Source organism: Lycium barbarum, chromosome 11 (genome assembly GCF_019175385.1).
Source record: "Lycium barbarum isolate Lr01 chromosome 11, ASM1917538v2, whole genome shotgun sequence".
Lineage (NCBI taxonomy): Eukaryota > Viridiplantae > Streptophyta > Magnoliopsida > Solanales > Solanaceae > Lycium > Lycium barbarum.
This window is the reverse complement of record NC_083347.1, coordinates 7,217,429-7,241,834: the sequence shown is the minus strand read 5'-3', so window position 1 is coordinate 7,241,834 and position 24,406 is coordinate 7,217,429. Positions and strand designations below refer to the sequence as shown.

The following is a 24,406-nucleotide window of genomic DNA, read 5'->3' as shown; positions in this document are numbered from 1 at the left end:
AATTTTCTAGTTAATTCCATTAATTATCCGCATAGAGTGCCATTTGGCACCATTATTTCAAAAACAAAAATAATGTACACCACGCACCATCAGATACTAGTGGATGTGTGTTTTGATAAATAATTAGTGAATAGTTTAGGTAGAAAATGCAAACACCTGATAGTTCAGGTACGAAACTTACAAACAGGTAAACTTGAGGTGTGATTTTGATCATTATCTCATATCTAAATTATAATTTTAAAATATTAAACTAATCTACTCCAATTCAGCTTCGAAGATTAGTTAAATGAACTCTTGAGAACAAAACATGACAAATAATATGGGACAAAGGAAGTATACCCTCTGTCCCAATTTATGTAATACACTTTTCTTTTTAGTTTGTCCCAAAAAGATTGATACATATCCTTATTTGGCTTAACTTTAAACTTTACCTTTTACGCTTAACAAGATAATTTATAACCACGCAAATATCTTTGGCTTATTTTAGAAGATAAGATTCAAAAGTGTTCTTTTATTTCTTAAACTTCGTGACAAGTCAAACTATATCACATAAATTGAAACGAATAGAGTATTAAACAATAACAAAAGATACAACCTATCCAGATATTGTATCTACAAAATAATAATCCATCCGTCTCGGCACCTTTTAGATTTTGAAATTCATACAAGTCTTTCTTTTGACTATAATTTTTTCCTTATCAATGACTTTAATTTCTTAAGTTGTCTCCAAATATTTAATTTTTATTTCAAAAAACTCAAAAATTTCATATCCGAATTCACGGATTCTGACTCTCAAATCTCGAAACGTGTCACAATTGAGACTGAAGGAATATACATTACAATACGATAGCCAAAACAGCACGTGAAACATGGAGCAGCCTACTTCAGCTGTGAGAAAAAGAAGAAAACCGACAGTGGTTAGATTTTCTGCCTATAATGGTCCCATTACGTGCTCACACTGGAAACCTTAGATATTTTCCTTTGCTTGTCATTAATGACGACGTCGTTTTATTGATTCCCTAGGGACATGGTAGATATATTTATAGGGATAGAAATTAATAACCAAGTCAAGAAGCTAGTTATTTAAAGATCACACAAAATGATAGTAAAAGTATGTTGTGCTGCCATAGTAATTACTCTGTTTGTGTGTGCATGGAGAGTGCTGAATTGGATTTGGTTCACTCCAAAGAAGTTGGAGAAGTTGTTGAGAAAACAAGGTCTAAAAGGGAATTCTTACAGAATATTGTATGGGGACATGAAAGAACTTTCTGGGATGGTTAAGGAAGCTACCTCAAAGCCTATGAATCTGTCTGATGATGATGTAGCCCCAAGAATGATGCCTTTCTTTCTTGAAACCATCAAGAAATATGGTATGTTTTCAAAAAAACAAAAATAATTTTATACAATCAGGTTACTTATTCAATAATTACGGGCAGAGACGTATCTAGAATTTAAGCTAGCGTTTGGCCATAGCTTCTCAAAAAAAATTTGAAAAACTTGATTTGGGCGAAGTTTTTCAAGTTTTAAAAATGTGTTTGGCGTCAAAAATGCCCCTTTACTTTGGGAAAAGGGCTATTCTTCACTACCAATTTGGGTCAAAAATACCCTCCCGTCATTAAAGTTTTCAAATATACCTCTGTTTTAACGGAAATCTCCAACATAACCTGATTTCATTTTTAAATCTGGCGTAATTAAATAAAAAAACACATATGGGTTACCCGCTCCTGTGCCTAGTGGCTCTAGATGTAAGACTAGGGAACAAGTTGGTTGCCTATAGGTTTTTTTATGTAGTTGGGTCGGGTTTAAATGAAGCTGGTTTAAAAATGAAATCAGGTTAGTTTGGGGATTTGGGGATTTTCGTTAAGACAAGAGTATATTTGAAAAATTTAATGACGGGAGGGGTATTTTGACCCAAAGTTGTAACGGGGATATTTTTAGCCCTTTCTCAAAGTAGAGGGACATTTTTGACCCTTTTCCCTTTTTCAAAACATATTTCACTTTTTATTTTGGAAAACATGAAACATTATTTACACTCATAAGTTCTAAAAACTATCAAGAATATCCAATCATACAAAACATACATACTTATTAATCCTAAATTATGCAGAACATGATATTTTAACAACAATTGATGATCACACACTTACTAGCTATTACAATTCAAATTACAATACAAAGATCCATTGTGCAAGAAAACAATAACGGTAGTAACTAGTTATTCTTTAATATAATCTTCCCACATTGTACGAACAATCTTCACTTTATAGAAGAGACTGCGTTAATTGTGGAAACATGGTAGATACAACTTTAATGGAAGAACATGGTAGATAGAATTAGTCAGTTCATAAATAGATAGTTTTTTTTTTTTTTTTTTTTGTAAAATACAAAAGTTTGGGTAGTTTTTAAAAGTTTTGAAAATGTCAAAACATAGATCTTGGCCCAAAAATAGGTTTGAGCCAGAATTTGGAAATTTGAAGATTCGTTTTCAAAATCTGTCAAAATTTTATGGCCAAACAAAGATTTGAAAACAAATCTTCAAAATATGCTTCCAAAATCTATGGCTAAACGAGAGCTAAGTTTTATGGGTTCAATATTTATTGTTTTTTAGCATTGAACCTATTTTATTTTTAGATTTAGATAGGAGGTTGTGGAGGACTCAGATTAGGATAAAAGGCTAGGTGGCTAATTGTAGAAACTATACAATCTTGACTTGTTCCATTCATTCACCAAGAGAGAATATATATAGAATACAATCTTGAACCCTAGTGAAACAAGGAAACTAAGATCCTAGTGAAACAAGGAAACTAACTAATATATGGTAATTATCTGCCTACAAATATGCTACCAAATAATATCAAATAATATAAGGATATTATACCGCAATACCCCCCTCAAGTTGGAGCATGGGAATAAAAAATGCCCAACTTGGAAAGCAAGAAGTCAAACTGAGTTTTGCCGAGAGCTTTGGTAAAAATGTCTGCCAATTGTGAAGATGTTGAAACGTGTGACGGAGAAATCAAACCTTCATTAATTGCATCACGAACAAAGTGACAATCTACCTCAATGTGCTTTGTTCGTTCATGGAAAATCGAATTTTTTGCGATGTGCAAAGCGGACTGACTATCACAAAACAATTTGATCGCCTTGGGATGTTGTATACCTAAACTCAACAACAGACCTCTCAGCCACTTCAACTCACAAGTGACCGCAGCCATGGACCTATATTCAGCTTCTGCAGAAGATCTAGAAACTGTGTGTTGCTTCTTTGTCTTCCAAGAGATGGGAGATTGACATAGAAATACTAGCCAACCTGTCAACGAACGACGAGTAAGCGGACAAGCCGCCCAATCATAATCACACCATCCCTGCAAATTCAACTCACTGTCGGCACGTAACAAAATACCCTGTCCTGGTGTGCCTTTCAAATAACGGACCACTCGTAAGGCCGCTTCCCAATGTTCAATCCGGGGTTCTTGCATGAATTGCGACAAAATATGAACAGAATATGCCATGTCCGGTCGAGTGACCCCCAAATAAATCAAACGCCCGACTAATCTACGGTAGACCTCCGGATCGGACAACAAATCTCCATTTGCAAGGCCAAGTTTATGATTTTGCTCAATAGGGAACCCACTTGGCTTTGCACCTAACAATCCTGCTTCAGAGATAATATCAAGAGTATACTTGCGTTGACACAAAAACAACCCTGATGAACTACGAGCTACTTCAATACTCAAAAAATATTTGAGAGACCCAAGGTCTTTCATTTTGAAACAGTCACTCAAATAGGCTTTGAAAGTTGCAAGTGCAGCGGAATCATTCCCAGAAATAATAAGATCATCAACATAAACCAAGATATTAATCTGAATATTCCCTCTAGTAAATGTAAAAAGAGAATAATCAAAATAAAATTGAAGGAAACCGTACCCTTTCAAAGCAGTCACCAATTTTGCAAACCAATATCTAGGGGCCTGTTTCAACCCATATAGCGATTTGCGCAAACGACACACCAACGTAGGATCTGGACATTCAAACCCGGGAGGGAGCTTCATATACACCTCCTCATCAAGGTCACCATGTAAAAGGCATTATGAACATCCATTTGGTGAAGTTTCCAATTTTTGGATGCTGCAATGGCTAGGAAGGCTCGAACAGTAGTCATCTTGGCGACCGGAGCAAAAGTTTCATTATAGTCAATCCCCGCTTGTTGATGATTTCCCAACACAACCAATCGCGATTTGAGCCGTTCCACATCTCCATTTGACAAAAACTTGGTCTTGTACACCCACTGATTACCAATTGCTTTCTTACCCGGAGGAAGATGTTCCAAAGTCCATGTACCATTGTCTTCCAATGCACGTATCTCTTCTTTCATTAAATGTCTCCAACCTTCGTGTTTCATGGCTTCTTTGAAGGTCTTAGGATCCTTACCCGAAATAATAGCTGCAAGAAACTTACGATAATTTACAGAACAATTGTCACAATTAATATAGTGTGCCAAAGGATAGGGAGTACCTGAGGATTGATTGTTAACAGGAGTTGTAGGGGACGGACTATTAGCAAAAACTGAGTGTGTCACATAATCACGAAGCACAACAGAGGGAAATTTCTCCCGAAAATCACGCCCCAAGACACCTTCCACATTCGGTGTTGCTGCCCCCCCCCCCCTCGCTGCCAGCGGCCGCTGGGTTCCCAGCGGGCTGTGCAGTGGCTGTTGGCAGCCGCTCAGCCTCGCTTCCAGCTGGCGCTGGGTTCCTAGCGGGCTGGACAGTGGCCGCTGGCTGTAGCTCGGCCTGGCTGCCAGCAGACGCTGGTTGGGCAGTGGTTTGCGGACAAGCAAAAGGAAGCACATCCTCCATAAACTTTACATCACGAGAGACAAAAAAATCCTTCGTATCAAGATCAAACAACCGCCACCCCTTCTTACCAAATGGATATCCCACAAACAAACACTTTCTGCTTTGACTAGCAAATTTGTCACCATGAGTTTTTTGATTATGAGCAAAGCACAAACACCCAAAAGTACGAATAGCATCAAAAGAAGGAGGTTTATTGAATAAAATTTCAAAAGGTGTTTTATTTTCCAATTTGGGTGTGGGGGTACGATTTATGAGATGAGATGCAGCAAGAACACATTCACCCCAGAAAAAAATAGGCAAATTGGCCTGAAATCTGAGAGCCCTCGCAACATTCAACACATGTGTATGCTTCCTCTCTACCCTCCCATTCTGTTGCGGAGTACCCACACAAGAGGTTTGAAACAAAATACCAGTGGCGGAAAAATAATCGATCAAACAATTAAATTCTGTACCATTATCACTTTGTACACCTTTAATTGTTTGATTAAATTGTCAATCAACCATAGCAACAAAAGCCATAAACATCGGAAACACTTCTGTTTTATCAACCAACAAGTAAATCCAAACAGCTCGGGAAAAATCATCAACAATTGTTAAAAAATAACGAGCTCCACACGACGAAACATGACGATATGGGCCCCACAAATCACAATGTATTTTCTCAAATATTCTAGATGCATTATTATCACTTAAAGGAAATTTGTCTCTAAGATGCTTAGCACGTAAACACACTTCACAATCCTTTGCTAAACTACTCTTATCACTACTGACATGAGGAAGCAACTTAACTACTCTCTCGGAAGGATGCCCCAATCGTCGATGCCACAATTCCAATGCGGACGTTGCCACGACAGTAGACACATGTTGTACCACGTCTGGTTTGCTAAAATAGTATAGTCCGTCCCTCCTAACTCCCGTTCCAATCAGCTCCTTCAGTGGGTCCTGAATAGCACACATATAAGAATTAAAAGAGACAATAGTATGTAAATTATCAGTAAGTCGGGGGACGGAGAGTAAGTTGCAACGTAAATAAGGCACATAAAGGACATGATGTAAGGTAATTTTATCTGACAGTCGAACAGAACCTTCCAAAGAAGAAAGCACCTTTTCACCATTAGGCAAACCAATAGGACAATCAACAGTATGGACATCAAACAACCAAGATTTCTCACCGATAACATGATGAGTAGCACCAGTGTCAATAATCCAAGAAAAAACATCAAACTTACCATTCAAGCGATTTTCGGGAATCGTAGCATTACCAAAAAATCCCGTAATAGCCTTCCATTGATCGGAAGTAAAGTGCTGACCGACAGCAACGTTATTTGATGCGCCCTTGAAACGAGTAGGCGTGATATAGTCCCCGGATCGATCTTGAGGACCAAGAAAATAGGGAGAATTAGACTCAATTTTGGGTGGTGGTGGAGGAGGTACGGCGTCACCGGCCATGGAAATTTACGATGAAGAGAAGAAAAAAAACGTGTGGCCTGATACCATGTAGAAACTATACAATCTTGACTTGTTCCATTCATTCACCAAGAGAGAATATATATAGGATACAATCTTGAACCCTAGTGAAACAAGGAAACTAAGATCCTAGTGAAACAAGGAAACTAACTAATATATGGTAACTATCTCCCTACAAATATGCTAGCAAATAATATAAGGATATTATACCGCAATACTAATCCTTTGACCATAGTAGTTGTAGTTTTGCTCATTTGTTTATTGCCATTTGATTTTTGCATTGGATTGCTGCTTATATTTGTTGGGCTATTGTACTTTGGTTATCTTAGTTATCTATAGTAGTTAATGCTCCTTTCTTTCCGAACTGTTCTACCATGACTTTCTCGCTTTTGTTATTCCTTGCTTTCTTATTGTTTTCGATATGTTTGGTCCTATCTAACCTTTTGTCTTGTTTTTCCTCTCTTGTTCTCCTCTCTTAAGTCGAGGGTCTTTCGGAAACAGCCGCCCTACCTTTCAAGGTGGGGGTTAGGTCTGCGTACACTCTACCCTCCCCAGACCCCACGTGGTGGGATTATACTGGGCTTGTTGTTGTTGTTGTTGTTGTTGTATTAAGACGCCTGAATCTGAATATACATGTGTATATTAAGATGTATTAAGATTTGAATACTATTTTTTTTTTATTTTCGAACATCTGAATGTATAAGATTTACTTTTATAAGATTTACTTTTATTTAAAAATTAATGAATATTATATTTCATAAAACACTAAATTAATCTAATATTATACCAAGAAAATAATTTTAAAACTGACAGTTGGTAGTGGTGATGGCTAGTGGTGGTAGTTGTGGGTGCCGATCAGGGATGATGTTGGTTAATGGCGGTGTTGTGGTAGTAGTTAGTGGTGATGGTGGTAGTTCATGGTGGCGACTAATAATTGTGGTGGAGGATAGTGATAACTAATGGTGCGGTGAATGATGACAATGGTTGGCGATATATAATAGTGGTGAATGGTGATTATCGGTGGTGATTGGTGATTGTTATGGTAATGGTGGTTGGTGGTGATTAGTGTAAATTGTGGCTAGAGGTAATGACGGTTAATTGTAGTGATTGACAATAGTGATTGTTGTGGATGAAGATGGTGATCATGGGTGATTGTGGGTGGTGAGTGGTGGTAGCCGATAATAGTGACATATTTAATGATTTTTTTAATACAACTATAGAACTTTGGGTAAAAGCTATTGGATTCAATCGAACCCCTATATAATTTTGTAGCTTCCCAATTATTTCCTGTAATGAAATCTCTTTTGTGATGAATTTTTCCATCTGACTTTAAGGAGTTTGTCAAGATCTTGAACAAGTTTATTGTAGTTGGGTGAAAAAAAAAAATCTCATCCGAAATACCTCCATTCTTGTTAAGGATAAAGTATAGTTGTCTGGTTAAAATGTATAGTGTAAACTCAAAAGTTGCTTCTTTTAGTTAACCCTTTCAACTTTGTTTTTAGGCAGTAACCTTGAAAGAAGATAGAAATTTGCAAGATTTTACTCTATTCCTGACCTTTATGTGTAGGAAAATTTTGCAGGCTGTATGTAGTTTCTTTTACCTTTTCTTGAAGCATCGAATTCGATGAAGTTGTAACCAGCCTTTTCTCCTGATTTCTTTGTTTTTTGAAGATCACTCGTTGATTTCTTTCTTTTTGGTTGTATAATTCTAGATTTGTACTAGTAGTTAATCCTGAGACATGTGCTTGCAGGGAAAAAATCTTTTATATGGTTGGGTCCAAGGCCACAAATACTAATCATGGACCCTCAGCTTGTGAAGGAAGTACTCTCCAAAACCTATGTGTATCAAAAGCCTCGTGGAAATCCATTAGCAGCATTATTGGTACAAGGACTAGTAAGCTATGAGGAAGACAAATGGGCCAAACATAGAAAACTCATCAATCCCGCATTCCATCTAGAGAAGTTAAAGGTTTGTCTCTGTTGTCCTTCCCCTCTCCCTCCTTCAACTTCGTGATTGGTCAACCAGAATTTATGATGTTCGCAATTTTTAATCCACCGATGAATAAAATACTGGCTCTTGCTTCTCTGGCTACGGCTCCGGTTAAGTCTTTCTATCTCCTTTTATTTGCCTTCCTTATCTTTCAATCTAAACTTTTATGTATCCTACGTATGACTTGAGTTAGACAAGCATAGAAGGATCTTATGGTTCTACATTGTTGAATCTCGTCCGCATCATTATTCGATGTTCTAGATTCTTCATCCACCGGTCGATACAATGCTAGCTCTTGCTTCTCTGGCTACTGTTCCACCTAAAGATTTCTTTCCGCTTTGACTTCTTATATTTTGTTCTGGACTTGCATGCATTCCACGTATGACTATTTCGAGTGAATTGCACTACCTATTTTATAGTTCGAAAATGTGAATCTTGTGTAGATCATCATTTGTCAAGACTCTTTAGCGTACATTCATAGGCATTTAGTCCATGTTTCTCTTCCTTTATCCAAAGAGGACTACATTTGTAGAATAATGTCTTGGATGTATTACAGCAAAATGGATCTGTTTATTTTAAAGAGATTTGTAATTCCTAACCGAGTTCACCTTTCATTGTTAGACGCTCTTTCTTTTGATTTAACCAGCAACTTATACTAGATGGCGATGGTACCAATATATGTATTCCTTATTATGTTCAAGTGTTAATGTCATTGACATTATTCCTCTTTCACCATTTTGTCGAACAGCATATGCTTCCAGCTTTTTACTTGAGCTGTAGTGAGATGCTGAGCAAATGGGAAGACGCTGTTCCAGTTGAAGGCTCACATGAGATTGATGTATGGCCTCATCTTCAGCAATTGAGTTGTGATGTAATCTCTCGAACAGCTTTTGGGAGTAGTTATGAAGAAGGTAGAAAGATATTTGAACTTCAAAAGGAACAAGCTCAGCATTTTCTCGAATCTGTACGATCAGTTTATATCCCAGGCTGGAGGTAACTTAATTTTCCTAAGAATTGGAAAACTGTAGCCAAAGTACTCTATTACAAACTATAAGTGTTCATTAGAAATGCACATTTCTTCCTTCATCTTTCTGATCTAACGCATTTTGGTTTGCTGTTTTATGCAATACTATTTCAAAGATTTTTGCCAACAAAGAGGAACAGAAGAATGAAGGAAATAAACAAGGATGTTCGGTCCGCAATTCGAGGTATTATTGATAAAAGATTGAAGGCAATGGAAGCAGGGGATGCCGATAATGAGGATCTATTGGGCATATTGCTGGAATCTAATTTTAAAGAAATCGAACAGCATAGAAACAAGGACTTTGGGATGAGCATCGAAGAAGTCATCGAAGAATGCAAGCTATTCTATTTTGCTGGCCAAGAAACTACATCAGTGTTGCTCCTATGGACTATGGTGTTGTTGAGCAGGTATCAAGATTGGCAGACACGGGCCAGAGAGGAGGTGCTGCAAGTCTTTGGGAATCAGAAACCAGATTTTGATGGACTAAATCGTCTAAAAGTTGTAAGTATACTAGTTTTGTTGGTTCAATTTATGTTCCATGGGTATTTACTTTCATTGTTATTGCTATTGCAATTGCTTTAGTGCTTGTATTTGAACCTTGATATATACTAACGTTTGATATCGGACTAGAAAATGCCATGGTTTCCTTGGGAAGGGGGAACTCTTCTACAAGCACGTCTGAGTTTCTTTTGATTATCGGTGGGGTGAGACTTGAACTCAGGATTTGTGCTTGCTCATCTATCAGATAATTATGTCTTCGATAGAAGGGATAATCTCATGTTTAGAACTTCTCTTTACGTTGGTTACAAGCTAGAGGATTACTCCTATGGTCGGAAGAAGTTTAGCCACAAAAATTTAAGGAAGTCGACAAAGAAGCCCTGTAACTCACAAAGGGGGCCGCAATGACTAGGCTCGGGGACTGTTTACCAAAAAACACAGGTATCTGCCAAGTCATATGACCATGTATACGGCGCTAACGCCGGCTCAGTGTTGGAAGGTCAAAAGTTGGTGACCTGATGATAGGGGAGTAGGTGACCAAAGCCCCAGTGAAAAGTGGTTGTAATTGTAAAGTTAAATTCTCACATGTCTCGTTCTTTCTAGATATAACTCAAGGAGGAGCATTTTTTTGGGCAGGTGACGATGATCTTGTACGAGTCATTACGGCTATACCCCCCAGGAATAACAATAAGTCGGCGAGCTAACGAAGACATTGTATTAGGAGGATTGTCTCTACCAGCTGGCTCACTAGTCTCTTTGCCTATACTCTTATTACATCATGATAAAGAAATATGGGGTGAAGATGCAAACAAGTTCAATCCAGAGAGATTTAAAGGAGGACTATCAAGTGCAACAAAGGGTCAAGTCACATATTTTCCATTTGCTTGGGGTCCCAGAATATGCATTGGACAAAATTTTGCCATGTTAGAAGCAAAGATGGCTTTGTCCATGATCCTACAAAGCTTCTCTTTTGAACTTTCTCCATCTTATGCACACGCCCCTCGGTCCATAGTAACCATTCAGCCTCAGTATGGTGCTCCGCTTATTTTCCACAAACTGTAAGAGGGACTATCACTGGGTATGGTCTGCATACACTTTACCCTTCCCAAACCCTACATTGTGAGATTTCACTGTGTGTACGTTGTTGTTGTTGTTGTAAGAGGACTATCAAGTGTAACAAAGGGTCTAGTCACATATTTTCCATTTGCTTGGGGTCCTAGAATATGCATTGGACAAAATTTTGCCATGTTAGAAGCAAAGATGGATTTGCCCATGACCCTACAAAGCTTCTCTTTTGAACTTTCTCCATCTCATGCACACGCCTCTCGGTCCATAGTAACCATTCAGCCTCAGTATGGTGCTCTGCTTTGTGAGAGGTGTCTTGTAATATACTAGAGTTTATTCAAACTCAGTTATGGCGTGGAGTTATAATATTAGATATGGGTTCGGATGAACTCAATAACCTTTGCTTAAATCTTGTATTTGTATTATAAGAAACACATTAGATATGTATAATTATTCATAAAGAATTTAAAACAAGCTATGGTTCGGTGTCAGAACCCATAAACTTCAAATTCTGACACGGATACATGCTTCAACATGGTTTTAGTGTCAGGAGTTCACTTAAGAGATGGAGGCATCAAAGATTTGGTTCGGACTCATCTATTGCTGCTGGTGGATCATAGGAATAGCTTATAAAGTATCACTTAGAGACATCAGTGAAAAAAATTCAAGATCATCCGAAAATGGGAAAGCCAAACTTCCCTTAAAAGAGAGATTTCAAATATTTTGAGCTTTAATAAGCAGAGCAATTAAAGCTCTTTGGAAAAAGCTAACTTGTCTCTCTCTGGATGATTTATTTTTGGTTGTAAAAGAACATACGCGCACACATTGTAATTTGCAGTAATCTGAGTAGCAACTCTAATTATAAGGCTCTTTTGAAAAATACTCCCTCCGGATAAAAAAAAATGTTCACTTAGCTTCTTTTTTTTGTTGGATCAAAAAAAATGTTCACTTATCAAATCAAAAATAAATAAACCTAGTTTATTCAGATTTGTCCTTATTAAGTGTTATATGATCAATGCCTATTTAATTAGGGGTAACTTAATCAAATCACCTTTTTTTTTTAAGTTAGTATTTTCTTAAGAGGTGTGCAAATGGCTGAATGATTTTTTTTTTTTTTATCCTAAGGGAGTATAAGATATATAAGTCGTATTTGGTAATGCATATAACTTGAATCTATAAAGATTGCAACATACTCTCAGATAGCGAACACTATTCCAGACGCTTGGTGTCGTTTCACTGGAAACAAGGTTATATCCTGGGATTTATAATGACACATTGTATGCGTGTGGGTTCAAATATGCCCTTAATGTAAGCATGTAGGTTCGAATATATTCGTGTAAGTCATCTAATTATGTTCGGTTATATTCTGTGTGAAATAAGGGCATTTTTTGCCCAATTAAATAAATATAGGGACATTTTTGGGCTAAACTATTAATGGATGGCAAATTTGGTGAATTCCACATACTTTAAATTGGTGCAGTTTTTTTTAATTTCCTACATTAATTTCCATTGCATTAAATTGCTCCAACTATCATGTAATGGCGGAGCCAGAATTCATACTAAAGAGTGTCAAAAAATGTAAATATGTCGTGATCCAGGTTTGAACACTCAACCTTAGGGAGGTTTTGCAACCCCTTACCGCTGTGCTAAGTCTCCAACTTGCGTTAAGGAGTGTCAACAATGATATACATATCTATAAAACTAAAATTTCACCTATCTATACAATGTAATTTTCTGGCAAAGAGGCGTCAAGCAAGCAAGGGTAGCTCCGCCCCTTCCTTCCTGCAATTTCCATGTACAAGTCATTATGTACTTGTCTCAATTGAAACGTGCCACGACTAATATCCACAGACGGTGTAAATTTATACTTTGACATAGGTAAACACGTACCCTAAAACTAGTATTATAAAAGTTCATATAGTTTATCAAGTCTAGTCATGCAAAAATACTTAAAACATTCCAATAAATATAACAAGTCACAATGGCCTTCTTGAGTATCAATCTTTGGATTTCTCTGACAAATAAAAAAGTTCATTTTGGAAGAAACAGTGATAAATATCAATTTTAATTGTTGATTTTTCCTCAATGTCTATATTCAATAAAACAAAGAAAACAGTTTATATTACTACCTGTGGAGCTTCGTTGCATTTTTGGGAAGAACTTGGACCGAACCCCGAGGCACAGATAAGATAATATGACGCCAATACCATGTAACACCCTTGATCTTTCATTAGAAAATCCTAAAATAAAATCAGAGCCATTAATAGTATTGTCTTAGGATAATTACAAAAAGACCTCAGATATTTTACCTTTGCTCGTTAGTAATAACGGGGTCGTTTCTCCCCAGACATGGTAGATATGATTTATACGTAAGGGACTAAGGGTGGGCATAAATAATCGAAAACTGAATTACCAAGCCGAATAGAAATTTTTCGTAACGGACCGAACTTTGAAAGTTCAGTATTTGTTATCTACTTTCAATTATTGAAACCGAACTTTGGAAATATATCGAACTGAATATCCAATGCCCACCTCTAACCATATATATGAGTAACATTAACGAGTGATTTGGGTGTATTGATTGACCGGTGATGCCAAATTCATAATTTTAGGGCTTGAAAGTCGAGATCTATATGTAATTTTTTTAAAAGCTAGCATGTCAAATGTTGAACAAATTATGTCTTTTTTCTTCAATATGTAATTACCGTACTGAGATTTACCATACCGAAGTTTAATATACCGCACCGGACCGAACTTTAGAAGTTTGGTTTGGTATCTATTTTCGATTACCAATAACCGAATTACCAAAATAGTAAAAATATCAAACCGAATACCGAACGTCCACTTCATCGGTATTTATAGGGGCAGAAATTAGGCAATAACGAAGTCTAAGAAGCTGTCTGAAAAAATGTACACAATTCAAATGATAGTAACAGTATCTTGTACTGCCATAGTAATTACTCTGTTTGTGTGTCTATGGAGAGTACTGAATTGGGTTTGGTTCAGTCCAAAGAAGTTGGAGAAGCTGTTGAGGAAACAAGGTCTAAAAGGTAATTCTTACAGAATTTTGCATGGGGACATGAAGGAGCTTTCTGGGATGAACCAGGGAACTTATTCAAAGCCTATGAATCTGTCTGATGATATAGCACCAAGATTAATGGTGCCTTTGCCTTTGCCTTTCTTTCTTGAAACCATCAATAAATATGGTATGTTTGATAAATAGTTGCTTAGTAGATGACCATTTTTTTATTTCTCGTCCAATTTGCTGACGTTACATTTTTTTGAGTAAATTGAAGATCTTAAAAGCAAATGTCAGATTACCTCTAAAGTTTTGTGCATTATTGCAAACGTTAGAGAGAGAATATTTAAGCAAACATTAAACCCGAGTCTAAGATAATTTTGCTTAAACATTAAACTTGAGTCTAAGATAATTTTCAAGGACTATATTTGCAGTACTTTTAAAAATAGGAACAAAATCTAGACTGTAACCTAAAAAGGGGACATTTGCATTAATCAACCGTTTTCACAAATCCCTCATTCATATTCCTGTGTATGAGTCTCTTTTTCTTTGAATTTTACCAATAAAGAGTTGGTCAAGATTTAATATCATATATACTTTATTTTAGTTGTGTGAAAAAACCATGTTTCACTTCAAAGATAATGTCTGGATAACGTGTACGGAGTGTACTCAAAGTATGCAGAGGAGGGGGAGTATTTGTTGAAGAGTTAGAAGAAATAATTATAATTAAGTAAATAATATGTGTGTTTCCTATGAGAACTTAAGCTTTTAGATGAGTACTTTAGAGCTAATTATTATTGTCACCTCTTCGTTCAAAATATGCCTATTTTAACCATTTTATTGAATAGTGCAATCTAATTTATTAAAATTCAATGCCCTTTTTTTTCTTTTTCTCTTTAAATATCCTTTGTTATACTGATATCTAGCACAGTATTAGAATTGCTAAACTGTATGTTCTATAGAATATTTTGAAGAAAAAAACCTATAACCGTTCTTCTTTCAATAATTCTTCTGTAACAAGAATCAGAGAATTTTTTTATTTTATTTTTCCACAATAAGAATCAGAGAGTGCAATCAATAAAAAATTGTACTTCCGTGAAAGCTTTATAATGGAAAAGTTGGCAATTTTTTGCTGTCCAACAGAACAATAGGGCGCATTTGGTTAGGAAAATATTTCGTAGAAGAATTTTTGTATCGTCATATAACTCTCTAGAATATAAAAATTATTTCGAATGGACTATAGGAGAAAAATCCAAGTGAGGAAAGTATTTTCCTACCACTTTTGATGAAACATATTTTTCAAGGAAAATACTTGTAGGCATTTGGTAACAAAAATGGTTAAAAGGGCGTATCTTTTTATTTCTTAAATATTTGGCTTTAAATAAAAATTTCATGTCTAGCAAAATTTAATGAAAAAACTATTTAAATAAATTTGGTGACTTTCTAAGTAAAATATCAATAGTTAAATGACTTTTGAGTTAGAAAACAAAGTTGAGTGACTTTCTGAGTAAAGTACCAATAGTTGTGACTTTTGGGTTAGAAAAATAAAGTTAAGTGACTTTCTGAGTGAAGTACCTTAGACTTAGGAGTGTCAATGGTACGGTTCTGTCGGTTATTTTATAGAATTTATATCATACCAATTTTTCGGTTATTTTATTTTGTATAACCAAAATTAGAGTTTTCAAAACCGTCCCATTATCTCGATTTTTCTTCGGTATTAGTTCGGTTCTGTTAATTTGCTGTATTTTGAAAGGTCACCTAATGGCCAATTCAATACCAAAAACTAATTGAAGTTATGAATTATTATTATTTTTTGCTTAATAATCAAAAAGTTATGAACAAAACTGAAATGTAATATTCGATAAATCTCATCAATGAATGTCACTAGTAAATTAATATATACTTGTACTTGTTACTTCTAACAGAATATCAATATCATAGAAAAAAATGTTAAAGAGAAGAACTATACTAATAAATTAAATTGGTAATCTTCATACCAATCAGTTAATTTGAAATAGATGAACCAATATTGATAACTTACGTGAACTATTAAAGCTTAGGTTAAAGGGTAATTGTAATTTAAGCTAAAGAATTTAAAAGATAATGTTATAGATTATACTATGCTCACTGGAATAATCACGTCCTAAACTTAGAAAAAATTAAGAGGAAAGAAAAATAAGAAGATGATAAATCAGACCGTTTAGTCTTCTGCAGTTGTTGATAAGTGATACTACCTCAAGTAGAGTAGTGTTTGAGACCTTTTGTACATTGTTTTGATAGAGTATGGTAGGTTTAGATTTTAATTGTAGACCCCTCCATCTAAATTCAACTCAAGGCAAGGCTCAATCTAAAAAAAAAAATGTTAATGTATGTATATATATATTCGGTTCGATTCGGTATTTTTTCGATAAGTTCTATAAAATAAAAGACCTAATCTAATTTTCGGTACAGTTATAGATTTATATAGAAACTTTCGGTTTTATTTAAAAAAAAAAAACTAAAAATTGGGTTCGGTACGGTACGGTTCCAACTGGTTTTTGAAAAATCATTGACACTCCTACCCTTAATTGAGTGACCATTTGAGGTATTATCTCATCATCTAACATAATTCAAATTAAACATGTCCTTACTCTAATTACAAAAGTTTGCCTCCTCTTGAAAGGTAAGAGTTTTAAAGGATCAAATTTGATGAATCTTCTTGGCCAAACGCCTACTTTTCTTGTTCATTTCTGGTTCAAAAACCTTGTTGATTTCTTTCTACTTTTAGGTTGCATAAATGTGTTCATATCCAATTTTGTACCAGTAGTTAATCCTGAGACATATGCTTTTAGGGAAAAAACCTTTTATCTGGATGGGTCCAACACCACAGGTATAAACCTATTTGTATCAAAAGCCTCATACAAATCCATTACTCAACTCAACTTATTGGTACACGGACTAATAAAGCATGAGGGAGATAAATGGGCCAAACATAGAAAAATCATCAATCCTGCTTTCCATCTATAGAAGCTAAAGATTTGTCTGTGCTTTCCTGATTCTGCTTAAGTGTTGTGTCATTGACATTTTTCTTCTTCCTCGAACAGCATATGCTTCCAGCTTTATACTTGAGCTGTAGTGAGATGCTGAGCAAATGGGAAGACATTGTTTCAGTTGAAGGCTCACATGAGATAGATGTGTGGCCTCACCTTTCGCAATCGATTTGTGATGCAATCTCTCGGACAGCTATTGGCAGTAGTCATGAAGAAGGTAGAAAGATTTTTGAACTTCAAAAGGAACAAGTTCAGCATTATTTTGAAGCTGTACGATCAGTTTATATCCCAGGCTGGAGGTAAATTAATTATCCTAACTGTAGCCAAACTTTATGTAAGAAATGCACATTGCTTCCCTTCATATAACGCATTCAGTTTGTTGTTCAATGTAATACTATTTTAAAGATTTTTGCCAACAAAGAGGAACAGAAGAATGAAGGAAATAAAAAAGGACGTTCAGACCTCAATTAGAGGTATTATCGATAAAGGAATGAAGGCAATGAAAGCAGGGAAAGCCGATAATGAGGATCTATTGGGCATATGGCTTGAATCATATTTTAAATAAATTGAACAGCACGGAAACAAGGACTTTGGGATGACCATCGAGGAAGTTATTGAAGAATGCAAGTTATTCTATTTTGCTGGCCAAGAAACTACGGCAGTGTTGCTCCTGTGGACTCTGGTGTTGTTAAGCAGGTATCAAGATTGGCAGGCACGGGCCAGAGAAGAAGTCTTGCAAGTGTTTGGGACTCAGAAACCAGATTTTGATGGATTAAATCATCTAAAAGTTGTGAGTATTCTGGTTTAATTTATGTGCCATGAGTTTCTACTCTCATTGTTATCACTGTTGCTTGAGTTCTTAAATTTGAAAGCTTTGTTATACTAATGTTTGATAGTGGACTAGAAGATGCCATGATTTCCTAATTAAAGATGTAGGAAATCAATCTGTGATTTGTATTAATGTATGAAAGTCATTATATACAAAGTAGGTATCTCACTATCAGAATGATACTAGGCTAAATTATAGGACCTAATTACTATACATAAGGAAGAGAATATTTACAATATTTACGTAGACTATTACATAGTCTATCACACCCCCGCAGTCGAAACGGGAGGTTGTCGTACGCTTAGACTGTCCCTGAAATCATCAAAAAGCACGCGCGGAAGACCTTTAGTGAAGATATCTGCGATCTAGATGGTAACGGGACGGGACGGGACGGGACATGAAGAACACAAACTTCTCCACGGGCAACTTTCTCACGTACGAAATGTATGTCCATCTCAATATGTTTAGTGCGTTGGTGCTGAACTGGATTACCTGATAGGTATATGGCACTAACATTATCACAATAAACCAATGTAGCTGTCCGGATGGGACAAAGGAGCTCCAAAAGAAGGTTGCGAAGCCAACAGGACTCAGAGACGACATTAGCGACGCCACAGTATTCGGCCTCGGCACTCGACTTAGACATAGTAGGTTGTCGTTTGGATGACCATGAGAGGAGATTATTGCCAAGGAAGACACAGTAACCTAATGTGGATCGGCGAGTGTTCTAACAACCACCCCAATCTGCATCTGTATAAGAAACAAGAGAGGAAATGGTGGATTTGTACAGATGGAGACCAAACTCAATAGTACCTTGAATGTATCGGACTATGCGTTTAAGAGCTTGCATATGTGTAGCCTTTGGATCATGCATGTGAAGGCATACTTGTTGAACCGCATAGGAGATGTCTGGTCTTGTGAATGTAAGGTACTGCAACGCGCCGGCCAACTTACGATATTGGGTGGGATCATCGCAAGGAGGCCCGGCTGTGGCACTAAGTTTGGCTTTGGTGTCGACTGGTGTCTGACTTGGCTTACAGGCAGTCATGCCCGCACGCTCTATAATATCTTATGCATAATTTTTCTGAGAGAGAAACATGCTGTGTGAAGTCCGGGTAACAGCGATACCCAGAAAATAGCTTAGAAGGCCCAAATCCTTCATAGCAAATTCGGCACTAAGTAGAGACATGATGGATTTTTTTAGAGCATCTGAGGAAGCTGTGAGAATAATATCATCAACATATAGCAGAATGTAAGCAATGTCAGAACCTCGACAATAAATAAAGAGAGAGTGATCAGATCGTCTATGTGAAAAATCAATAGTGGAGACATAGTCTGCAAAGCGTTAGAACCATGCACGGGAAGCTTGCTTAAGTCCATACAACGATTTCTTCAAGAGACAGACATGATGTGGATGCTTTGGATCCTTAAACCCCATAGGTTGATGCATATAAACAGTCTCATTAAGATTACCGTGTAGGAAAGCATTCTTGACGTCCAACTGATGAATGGGCCAAGAGTTTGCAAGTGCAATGCTCAAGACAGCGTGAATAGTATCCGGTTTGACAACCGGACTGAAAGTCTCATCGCAGTCAACTCCAACCTGTTGAGACCTGCCATCACAGACAAGACGGGCTTTGTGCCTCTCAAAAGAACCATCAGATTTTTTTTTTATGACGAAAAATCCACATAGAATGAATAAGATTCACATCAGTGGGACGTGGAACCAACTCCCACGTCTTATTATTAATTAGAGCATTATATTCATCAACCATGGCATCTTTCCAATTGTGGTCATTTAGAGCACTGACAGGATTTTGTGGGATAGGCGAGATGGATGGAGTGCTAGAAGTATTTAAGTTGAACGGTTATTTGGGCATAAAAATCCCATGTTGGCTTCTAGTGACCATGCGGGTGGGCTGCTGGGCAGTCACGGGTGGGGCAGTGGGGGGTAGGGGCTGTGGGGCAGTGATCGTGGGGTTGGACCGCTAGGCAGTGGGGGGAGGGCTGCTGGGCAGTCACGGGTGGAGCAGCGGGGGGAGGGGTTGCTCGGCAGTGGAGGGAGGGGCTTGACCGAGGGAACGACGGGTGGAGGAGGCTGTTACAGAAAATGCAGGGTATATGGAGAAATCCCATGGTCCAAAAAATCATAAGAAGTTGGGGTTGGTGAGTGCAATTTGGAGAAGGGAAATTGAGTTTCCTCAAAGATAACATGCCTTGAGATGATGATTTTGTTGGTGGATAAATCATAACATTTATATCCTCTATGATTCAACGGATAGCCCAAAAATACACACGGGGTGGATCTTGCTTGTAACTTATGAATAGTTGTAGATTGGAAAAGTGGATAGCATAGACACCCAAAAACCCGGAGATGAGAATAGGAGGGGGTTCGTTGATAGAGAACTTGCGTTGGTGATTTATACCCAAGGACTTTGGTGGGAAGTACATTAAGGAGGTATGTGGCCATTTGGAGAGCATGATGCCAAAAAGCGGGGGGCATGGAAGAGTGGACAAGAAGAGTGCGCACTATGTTGTTAATGGATTTAATTTTTCTTTCCGCTTTGTCGTTTTGAGGAGAGGTACGGGGGCAAGAAAATCGAAAATTTAAACCATTTGAGGCGCAAAAAGATTGAAAATGCCCATTGGCAAACTCCCGCCCATTATCACATTGAATGTTTTTAATGTCTCTTTCGAATTGAGTCCGTATTAATGCCTTAAAAGATAGAAAAGTGGAATAGACTTGGGACTTGGTAGAGATTGGAAAAGTCCAAATAAAATTACTATAATCATCAAGAAAGAAAACATAATAGTGGTGCCCATTAAAACTTAAAACAGGAGATGTCCATAAATCACTATGAATGATATCAAATGGCATAGTAGTAAATGACAATGAATCATAAAATGGCAATTTAACATGTTTCCCCAAAGGACAAGAGGCACAAAAAGAAGTTCGGGCCCTATTACATTCAATTAAGGCATTACTACGAAGAGAACTAAGGATACCATTTCCCGGATGGCCGAGTTGGGAATGCCACAAGCTAGGTGATGCGGCAATAAAGGTGGATGGTGGAGTGGTCCATTTTGTGGCAATGATAGGATACAATTTTCCGGTGCTCTCACATCTCATTAGGCGGCTCCCCGTCGGTAAATCCTTCACAGAAAACCCAAGAGGATCCAACTCAACAGAAACATTATTGTCCTTAGTGAATTTACGTACGGAAATAAGGTTTTTGATGAGTTTTGGAGCATGCAAGACATTTCGGAGACGTAATTAAGGATTAGGTAGGGGTAGGGATGTATGACCATAGCCTCGAATTAGAATAGTGCTACCATTACCAACAATGATTCCAGAATTATTGCCCAAATTAAAATAAGACGTGAGAGTACCTGAGTTGGCAGTCATGTGGGAAGTCGCTCCGGTGTCCATGTACTAATTATCATCCGGTTGATGCATGGACAAAGTGTGCATGACTGCCTCCACGTCTGTCAGAGTGTACCCAGAATAGGTCGGACCATGCATGGAATAGGCCTGCTGAGGTCGTGGACCCGCACTGAGAATGTCGTTGCCGGGCCGCGGTGTGGTGGGACGTTGTTGCCACTGTCTCGTCGGATACGATCAGGGGGGCATTGGCCACTGTTGGGGCGGCCAGGCAGGCCAGTAGTAGCCCCCTACCGGTGGCTGTCCCGTCGGCCACTGGCCGTTGTTGGTCTGTGGATTTCCCGCGGTTGTTGTTGTTGTTGTTCCCCTTTCCCTTGTTCCTGTTAGAAATCCTACCACGATTATTATCACGACGGTTAGTTGAATTATTGTTGCCGCCAGGTGGCAGGGAGGGAGTATCATTATCAACAAGTAGAGCCGTGGGACTGGAATCGCGGGCACGTTCCTTGGCTGCTGCGTCTTCGAGTTTGAGTCTGGAGCACACTTCAGAGAAAGAGGGCAGCACATCCTTCTGCTGGATGGTGGTGACAAGGTGTGCATATGTCTCCGTTAAGCCTACAAGGAGGCGCAAGACCATACGTTGGTCGGACACCGGTGACCCCACGTTGGCAAGCTGATCCGCGAAAGACTTGAGCCTATTATAATAGGCCATAACCGAGCCTAAGTCGGCCATTTTTGTGGTGGTGAATTCAGTTTCAAGGTACGCTGCCCTTGAGTGCTTTTTATCTTGGAAAAGTTGAGCAACTCGATTCCAAGTCTTCTCTGCAACATCATCCGCCACGAGAATAGATGTTGACACCCAATTTTGTCCCGCCTCTCCCCCGAAATACCTATTAATACTTCTGGTATTTTGAGAAAATTAAAAAATATGCATTTAAATTTTACTATAATTATTAGTCTTTTATTAACACCCACGTTTTTATTCTACTGCAGTTATTATTATCATTATTATTATTATTATTATTATTATTATTATTATTATTATTATTATTATTATTATTATTATTATTATTCTTAAATTATCATTTATTACTAATTATCATTAATTATTATTATTCTTGTTATTTCCATTATTATTATTATTATTATTATTATTATTATTGTTATTATTATTATTAATTACTAATCATTATTATCAGCGTTATTTTTGTTATTAATTATTAATCATCATTATCATAGTTATTTTTATTATTAATTATTATCATTGTTTTATCAATAATTGTTATTTATTATTATTATTATCATCATTATTATTTCTTATTATTATTATCATTATTATTTTATTATTACCACTATTACTGTTATTATTATTAATTTATTATCATTTTTGTTATTATCAATAATTGTCATTTTTTTTATTATTAATTACTACCATATTTATTATTATTATTAATTATTATCATTATTCTTATTGTTATTTGTTATTAATTATCAATATTTGTTATGTACTATTATTATTATATCTATTATTATTTTTTATCACTATTATCATCAGCATTATCATTATTACCATTATCATTATTGTTATCATTATTAGCAGTATTACTACCGCTATTTATTTGCTACTATTATTTAGTATTATTGAAACTTGCATTTCTCGACGTTTCTACCAACTTCCGCACACACATCGCATTTATTTCGCACATTTAAATGATAGCGTTTGTCATTAAATATTATAGCACGGTCATTTGCGACATCATATAATTTTTACCCGGATCTTTTTTTATAATTACATATTTCCGTATTAGGTGATATTCTGGCACCCTTAGTACATCGTCAATCAAAATGTGTCTCTTATTCAAATTTAGAAGCCAAACTATTTCTTGCACTCAGTCCGTATTTTGACTTACCGGACCACAAATCAAAGTCCGATTAATTCCTAATATTTTTTGGACTAGACCATATGTTTTATCTCAATTTTTTTAGATCAGTCCATGTTTAATTTAATAGTCCGTTCTTTTAATACCCAGTCTAAAATTTGACCCGGTCCACAAATGGACCGGGTCCAATTCATTCTTCAGCCAAATAAGGGAAACCCTTTTAGGGTTTCCCCTTCATTTTCCTCCATACCCACCGCCGCACCCCTCTCTTCTCCTTTCCCTTTCTCCCTCCTCCTTTCCCGCCTCCCTCGCCGCCGCTCCCACTTCCCCCCTTTTCTTCCTTCTTCTCCGCTCCCCACTTTCCCCTGTTCCCCGCTTCTCTCTCCTTTTCACCCACCGCACTTCCCTTCCCTTTTCTTTAAAAAAAACTCGAATGGAAAAACACTATAAAAGGGTGGCGATTTGAATCGAAAGAGCAAGTTTTTTGGAGCGGCCAAAACCCCCTGGTGACAGGCGAAAAAAGAAAAAACCCAAAAAGCAAGAAACAAGTTTTTTTTTTAGTGGCAAGATCACCCAAGCAATACTAGTTCATCAGCCGCCTCAAAATCTCCATAAAAAATCAGTTTCTTTAGCAAATCGTAGTCTCATTTTAATCGGGTCAAAATATTAGATCCCAATTTATATTCGTTTGCCTTGTTGTTGCTGTGAATCCGAGTATCGCAAGCTCGGATTTGATAGTGTTTGAGGTGGATCAAAGACTCGAAACCCCTGTTCGCTGCACCCGAAAAAGGTCCGTAGTCATCCTGTCCTTTTTACTTTGCTCGCAGATTCTTTTCATTCGTGTGTCGATATGTGTTTCTTTGTCGTTTCAGTCAATTTAGTGTGTTCATGCATATTCCGTAGTTGCAGTTAATATAACTTCAGTTAGTAGCTTAATAGTATGAGCGTATGTTTCGAGTTAATTGATTGCGGTTCTAATAATCGATAATGCTGGTATATGTATATCCCAGCCTAGATTGATGTTAGTTTCAGCTGTGTCTGTATGCTTATATTTAGATGACTGTATTGATAATGTTTGGTTTAATCTGGTAATAAGGGTCTGCCCCGTTTAGTTATACGATGTCGTTTAACTTAAACTGGGAGTTTAAATATGCATACAGGAGTTCGAATCGTAATTCCTACCTGACCTTGTAAAAATTTTAGTACTGCAATTTAGGAGTGTTCATATGAGTCATTGTGTTCGATATTATCATTAGCATGCTCGAAGTATATTTAGTCCTTGTTTTACTTGAATGTTCAAACTATTCTCATCTCTTAAGCAGCTCGTGAGGGTTTTTAAAAGGGCATCCCATTTTTCTTCTACT

General features: G+C 37.0%; 1 protein-coding gene and 1 pseudogene across 1 annotated transcript; both read left to right on the top strand.

Annotated features, from left to right (window-relative positions):
* Positions 1-989: 989 nt before the first annotated feature.
* On the top strand, positions 990-11,346 carry LOC132620280 (cytochrome P450 CYP72A219-like). The gene is made up of 5 exons (XM_060334953.1): positions 990-1,370; positions 8,078-8,295; positions 9,065-9,309; positions 9,457-9,841; positions 10,475-11,346. The coding sequence occupies exons 1-5, from the start codon at positions 1,100-1,102 to the stop codon at positions 10,898-10,900; spliced, it is 1,545 nt and encodes a 514-aa protein (XP_060190936.1). The 5' UTR covers positions 990-1,099; the 3' UTR covers positions 10,901-11,346.
* Positions 11,347-13,822: 2,476 nt separating this feature from the next.
* LOC132618382 (cytochrome P450 CYP72A219-like) lies at positions 13,823-17,759 on the top strand (annotated as a pseudogene).
* Positions 17,760-24,406: the final 6,647 nt, after the last annotated feature.